Below are 7,450 nucleotides of genomic sequence, written 5' to 3'. Positions count from 1 at the left end.
TTTAACTTGCAGGAGGTGTGGCTCAAATTGTGACATTGTATAAAAGTGATTTTAATATGCAATTGATCCATGAGATAATTATTATCCTCATTTTACAAGTGATGAAAGTAAAACTCAGGGGTTGGAGATATGGCTTAATGGTAGAACACTTGCCTAGCATGTTTGAGGCACTGGATTTGATCTCAAGCAATGGAACAGCAACAACAAAACAGTAAAACTCAGAAAGAAAAGTTATTTCCATAAAGTCATACAGAGTAACTGCAAGAATTTGAACTGAAATCTACCATTTTCCCATTACATCATGTTGTCTTTGCAGAGACTTTTGAAGGTTGGAATCGCCTCTCTTAGGTTCTGCCTGTGGAAGTCTCGACTCAGGGCTCTGGGGGAATTAATTGCATGGTTCTTTGAGCTGAAGCTCTGCCAATAACTGTTTGGTATCGATGGGGCAGCAAGGTCCAATGAGGGCACTGACTGCCTGATCCACTCTCTAGATTCTTTCTTTTCAGAACTTTAAATTCACCTGCTCCTTTGATGGATAAATTGAGATTGTTTGGCTCCAAACTGAATAACTACAAGATAAATTTAAATCTTTTCTGAGATCACACAGATTAAATATCATCTGCTTTTGAGATCCATGAAAGTGCTGACTATATTGCCGCCACACACTTACCAGGTTGGACAATAGCAATTGAGATGATAAACATTGTCAGATAAAGGAAGATAAAAGGGCCCAGTCCTAACATTTGATACTGTTTTCTAAGTTAGCCTGCCACAGATGATCTTGAAAGCCCAGGGAAGCATGAGTTTGATCCAAACCCATCCTGTAGGGACAGCTTCTCAGTGCAGGCTTAAAATATGAACAAGCCTCATTGGTTTGTTTGTTTGTTTGTTTGTTAATATTTTCTAGTTGTAGATGAATACAAATAATGTATGTGCATGTACAATTATATTACAAAAAATTCTACTATTATATATAAATATAATGCACCAATAAAAATGTTGATTAAAAAGATATAATTATCATACCATACAATTTGTCCATTTAAAATATACAACTCAGTGGTTTTTAGTGTAGTAACAGAGTTGTGTGACCATCACCGCAATCTAATTTTAGTACATATTCATTGGGCTAAAGGAAACACCATTAGCAGTCAATTCCCATTCCCATCCCCACCCACCTCTCCCAGCCCTAAGCAACCACTTATATACCATCTTTATGGATTTGCCTATTCTGGACATTTGCATAAATGGGCTTACATATAGGTACCCTTTTGTGTTATGCATCAGTTGGTCATTACTTTTTATTGCTGAGGTGCACCAAATTTTATTTATCCTTCATGAGTTGATGGCTATTTGGACTGTTTCTGCTTCTTGGCTATTATAAATACCGCTCTATGAATATTCATATCAATTTGGATTTCTGGCATTATGATTTTTGTGTGCTTAAAAGTAATAATTAAAGCCAGCTGCTGTGGCACAAACCTGTAATCCCAGTGGCTCTGGAAGCTGAGGCAGGAGATCTCGAGTTCAAAGCCAGCCTCAGCAAAAGCAAGGCTAAGCAACTCAGAGAGACCCTGTCTCTAAATAAAATACAAAATAGGGCTGGGGTGTGGCTCAGTGGTCAAGTGCCCCTCAGTTCAATCCCTGGTACCAAAAAAAAAAAAAAAAAAAAGCCCAATAATTTAAGTATATATTAAAATTCTACCATAATTTAAAAAATATTTTCTGGCCCTTCATTTAAAAAAAATATGACTGGAATCTCAGAAAAATCAGAGTGACTAGCTTACATTTGACTTCTGAAAGATTCTGCTGCTGTCTTCAACAAAACAAACTCATTTTATCCAAAGACAATAAACCCTCCAAAGTCAGAAAACCCGTCTTACACTTGCTGGCAGAGTTGTAAATTCAAGGTCAGCCCAGGCAATTTAGCAAGATCCTGCTTTACATTTGCTGGCATATCCATGATGACTACTGGCACATGTATTTGTTAAATGTTTTCTGACAATAGAGATTATCAAGAAATGAGAGGGCAGGGTGGAAGAATCAAGCAATAACCAACAGGAGGTGGTAGGGGAAAGAGTAAATTCTAACAGTGCTTTTCTTCTGTTCCTCAACCCCCACTTTGCTGTTACTCTGGTCTTTGTCTGGTCTGTTGGTGGTTCATGGTTCGCTAAGGGGGAATAACTTAGATGGAATGTATAAACTAAGAAAACCACAAATCTTTATTGAAACATGGAAAATTTCTCTAGATCCTAAGAAACACCTGCAGGGTTCTTCTCCCACCCGCTAGGCCAGACCAAAGCTTCCAGTGAATGGTAAGATGGGAAGCAACTTGCCTCATCAACCAGTGGAACTAATGAAGGCAGAAGAAACGGAGGACTAGTGAAAAGAAGACAATGGAAATGGTCAGTGAGAAGAAAGAACTGGAAGGACAGCTAGAGTCCGTTAGCAAGGATTCGTGGAATTCTGGAGCATTTTTGTCCCTATGACATATTATTCTTGTGGATAGATTAGAAAAAACACAAGGAGAATGGATGCCAGCCTCTCTGTCTGTGGTAAAGAAACAAGCAAACCTCTTTGGAAACAGGAGAGGAAAAAGAGCTGTCACTGACCCCTGCCAAGCTTATTCCTTTCTCCTGTTCTTCCTCTTACCTGGAGGTTCTCCATCCTCCCCTCCATCTATCTCAGATCCCAGGGTTGTCCTGCTTTTCCAGGACAACCCAATCTCCCTCCTCCCCTGAACTCCTTCGGCACATCTGCTGTGTACCACACAATCCCCACTGGATTAGGCATATTGTCTGGAAAGGTTCTTGTCTGTGTGTCTTATGAAACCCCTTGTAAACTCCTCGAGGACAAGGGCCATTTCTTCTGTGGCTGTTACATCTCCCACAGTACTGATGGCCTAAGAGACCCTGTGTACCGCCTTGCTGGCTCACTTACTGTAGGGTTCAGTTCAGCTCTCTAGCTCCTGCCAGCAATGCAAAGAGTGCACAATAAAGTCCTTTCACTATTAAATTCAAAGTCAGAGGGGCTGAGAAAGTACTGGTAAAGAATTATTCATTGTATGGCAATATGTAAATCAATGGATGTGTAACTGAGGTGATTCTGCAAGCTGTATACGGGGTAAAAATGGGAGTTCATAACCCACTTGAATCAAAGTGTGAAATATGATATATCAAGAACTATGTAATGTTTTGAACAACCAACAATAAAAATTTTTTTAAAAAGGCAAAATTCTTCATATAAGCATATCCAACGATATTTGGATATTGTAACTTTATTTGAAAAGCGAGCAAGAGAGAGGAATATCTTGTGGATGGCATTCTAATTTTCAAAAATTTATAATTTGCTTATAGCTTTTACAAATGGTGTGAAGGTAATTTTATAAAATATTTTATTGCACCTGTGTTTTGACTGTGACCTATCATATAAGGTCTGATGTGAAACTTTCCACATACAGCATCATGTCACCTCTCATAATAATTCAAATTTCTGAGCATTTTTTTTATTTTTAGATTTGCAATGTTTATCTTTTAGAACTTGATTTATTATTTAACTTTCATGAGCATTTGGATCATTTCAAATTGATGTCTATTAGTGCAACCTGCTGTATAATTTACATATAGCTCTGCATGAAATTATGATCTTATATTTTAGTTGTTCCATTTTTTTTTGAAATATCTGAGTCTTGTTTCATTTAAATTTTAAAATATATGTTCAGGTTTTTTTGTTTGTTTGTTTTACTTTTAAATGCTCCAAGATGTATTTCATGAGCTCTTTACCCTGGCCTGATATCTATGTTCATATCTCAGCCTTGTTTGATGTTGCAAATCTTGTTCTCCCAATAATATTCTAGATATGGGTGCAGTGACCATTGCCCAGTGTGCTTCAAGTAATTCTGCTGTGAGAAATTGCCTATGGAAAATCCACCTGAAATTGTGAATTCAGTAATCTTTTACATTTTAAGGCTTGTCTGGAAAAAAAATGAACTCTTGCAATCACAGTTATTCATACTCAAAATGTGAATGAATCCCTTTTGTTAACTTGGCAAATGTATTAACATTTTGAAAAAATAAAATTCATATATTAGAGTAAAAAAAAAAAGAATTATTCATTGTCTCAAATGCCTTATGGGAGCCAGATCCCAGAATCCTCAAGGTAGATGTAGAAATAACTTTGATATACTGTACGTGGATGCTCATTAGATTAGTATTTTACTTAGATGAAATATTTAAAACAGAGAATAAAAACAGATTGCATAAATTAAGAAAAGGGAAGATTTTCTGTTATATGGCTAGCTGATATTCCTCAAAGCTCTCTCCCGGCTATGTTTCATAGCTGCTAGTATATCAAAAAGTAATATTTCCCCCTATTTTCTCATGGGGGAAATATTACTTTTTATATTTCAATGACAACAACATCACTGAAAAAGAGGATGTGATTAAGGGAAAGAAAAAAGAAGAGAGGTTCACGCTGCCATTATTTTCACTGTTGAATGTTTCAATGCTTTTTAGGGTATAAATAGCAATCAATATTTAGGAAAGGAAGCTGGATTCACACTATTTTGAATTCTGGGTATCTTCTTTACCATGGCTATTTTGGGGGCTATCATGTGCTTAACTCAATCCTGTCTTATGATACAGTTTGCAGTTGTTCCTAAATCTTTTGCAATGTCTAAATCTTTTAGTATTAAGTACACTGAAGCTCATGAGAATTGCTAATTGGCCTTGGGAAACTGTGGCATCATTTTCCCAGGAGCTAAATGTGTTCATACTCATCCACTCAGTATGAAGGGGGAGAGGACTGTGTTGGCTTGTTTTTTGTTTTTTTTTTTTTCCATTATAGTCCTGTGATATGGCTTCCATGTTGACCTGTGGAAGCAGATTAAAAAAAAAAAAAGTCACTTGAACCATTTCTTTCTTAAATAAACAGAATTCTAGTTTGGGGTCTAGAGGGAAATCTTATAGCTTGCAAATGTATTGAGTCCTTCCTTCCTTCCTTCCTTCCTTCCTTCCTTCCTTCCTTCCTTCCTCCCTCCCTCCCTCCCTCCCTCCCTTCCTTCCTTTTGTGTGAAGCAAGCACTCCACCACTGAGCCACAACCCCAGCCCCGCCCCAGCCCATTTTATTTTCAGACAGGGCCTCACTAAGTTGATGAGGTTGCCTTCGAATTCGGGATCCTGATGCCTCATCCTCCCAAGCTCCTGAGATACAGGCGTGTACCAGTGCACTTGGCCGATATTAAGTCTTTTGATATTTCTACTCTAGTAAAATTTGGAGCTTGGACTTATATATGACCCTTGGGGTATTGAAAAGTATAGTCTGTCACCTAATGCAATCTCAGTCTTCTTTAAATCTCTGTGTTAATGGTGAATATTAAGAAATCAAGTCAAGGGCTGGGGTTGTGGCTCAGTGGTAGAGTGCTTGCCTAGCATGTGTGAGGCACTGGATTTGATCCTCAGCACCAAATATAAATAAAATAAAGGTATTGTATCCATCTACAACTAAAAATATTTTTAAAAAAGAGAAATCAAGTCAAGCTGAGTGCGGTGGCACACACCTGTAATCTCAGCAATTCAGGAGACTGAGGCAGGAGGATTACAAGTTGCCAGTATCACAATTTATTGAGATCTTTGGCAACTTAGTGAGACCTTGCCTCAAAATAAAAAGGATGGGGGATATAGTTCAATGGTAAAGCCCCCCTGAGTTCAATCTCTAGTACAAAAAAAAAAGAAAGAAAGAAATCAAGTAAAGTAGGTGAGTGGCACATTGCCCCTGTAATCCCAGCCACTCTGGAGGCTATAGTGGCAGAGTTGTAAATTCAAGGTCAGCCCAGGCAATTTAGCAACATCTGTCTGAAAATAAAATACAAAGAGCTGGGGATGTCGTTCAAAGGTAGAGAGCTTGCATGTGTGAGGCCCTGGGTTGAATCCACAGTACTGGGGGGAAATAAAGAAAGATATCAAATCAATTATTAGTTTTATTTTATAAACATAGTGACAAGAAGATTGTACAATTTCAGTGAAAGAGACAAAATACGATCAGGTCTGCTGCTGCTTGCATCTTGGAGCAAGAGAAGTTTTCTAGAGACTTGATGCTAGAAAAAAATCCTCTGTGTATTTATCCAACTATTGAATGGAGGAAAGAGATTCAAATGGCCCCATTTCAATCCTTTTTTCCCTAATGGTGCGTAGATCTCTGACAAGCCGTGACTGACCTTTGTTTTTTGTGTTTTGGTATAAGGCTGGACTTCGCAACCAGGGATTCGGCTTGCGGGGCTTCAAAGGCTGCAGAGAAATAATAGCAGATGAGTATGTATATCAGACATGTGGTCTCATGTGAAAAGCCAGACCCAAAGTGAAAAATCTCTTTAGCTCTAGTTTGTCAGAACAGCTCTATGAATGACTAAAATCAATAAGAAGACAGAACCTATGAGTTCAAGATCTGTCTACCTTGACCCTAGTCACAAGTCTAATGTGGCGAATAGGCCTGAATTATTCACTTGAGAAGGAATGGCCATTTCGTGGTGATCCTTGAGGTTAGCTTGTGTCTTGCACATCTGGATAGAAAGCTTTGTGGCAGCAATTGTGGGACATTTAAAAAACAATTTTTGTAGTTGTAGATGGACAGAATGCCTTTATTTTATTTTTATGTGGTGCTGAGGATTAAACCCAGTGCCTCACACATGCTAAGCTACAGCCCCAGCCCCAACTGTGGGACATTTTAAATCTTTTAATTTCTCCCATTTTTTTTTTCGCATGAGAAATTTTTGTAGCTGTGAGAAAAGACCCTTATTCCTGGAATGTGTTGATGAGGTAGTTTCACTCAGGGTGCTCTATTTTAACCTCATAAGCCAATGTAGTGATGACCAGGTTTGTGCTTGCACCTTGCATCCTCAGAAATGTAGTTTTTTTCCCCCCTTATTTTATTCAGGTGGGGGGGCACTTAGGATTGAACCTAGTGGGTCTTTACCACTGACCAATATCCCTAGTCCTTCCTGTTTTTTGTTTTGAGACAGAATCTCACTATGTTGCTGAGGTTCTCCCTAAATTGCTGAGGTTGGTCTCAATCTGGAGGTCCTCCTGCCTCAGCCTCCTGAATCACTGGGATTACAGGTGTGTGCCACCATGCCCAGTTGTGTATAGGTAGTTCTAGTGTCAACCAGGTCTTATTATTCCATAGAATAATGAGAAAAACATCCTCCTTGCCCTCAAATGAAATCTCATTTGGGGGCAAAAGTACAAATAGAAGCCAACTTACCCTATATCTAAATATTTAAATATTTTATAAATCAATCTAATAACATGTTGAGTAAAATACTTACCTTGATGAGGAGACCAGGTCTGAGCTTGAGTTCTCAAATTCTTTGGGATTCTTTGCCAGAATGGAGTGGCATAGGAAAGCTAATTGGTGACTCACCCATCTCTTCCCATTTCTAACTCCAACCCATAC

General features: G+C 38.3%; 1 protein-coding gene across 1 annotated transcript in view; it reads right to left on the bottom strand.

The window, feature by feature from the left end:
• Positions 1-6,126: 6,126 nt before the first annotated feature.
• Positions 6,127-7,450, bottom strand: part of Heatr4 (HEAT repeat containing 4) — a 36,777-nt gene continuing 35,453 nt past the window's right edge. Inside the window, exon 16 of the mRNA XM_027931473.2 lies at positions 6,127-6,285. Coding sequence (XP_027787274.2) covers positions 6,127-6,285 — 159 coding nt within the window. The remainder of the gene's footprint in view (positions 6,286-7,450) is intronic.

Source organism: Marmota flaviventris, chromosome 2 (genome assembly GCF_047511675.1).
Source record: "Marmota flaviventris isolate mMarFla1 chromosome 2, mMarFla1.hap1, whole genome shotgun sequence".
NCBI classification, from domain to species: Eukaryota; Metazoa; Chordata; class Mammalia; order Rodentia; family Sciuridae; genus Marmota; species Marmota flaviventris.
This window is presented reverse-complemented; position numbering and strand designations above follow the sequence as displayed.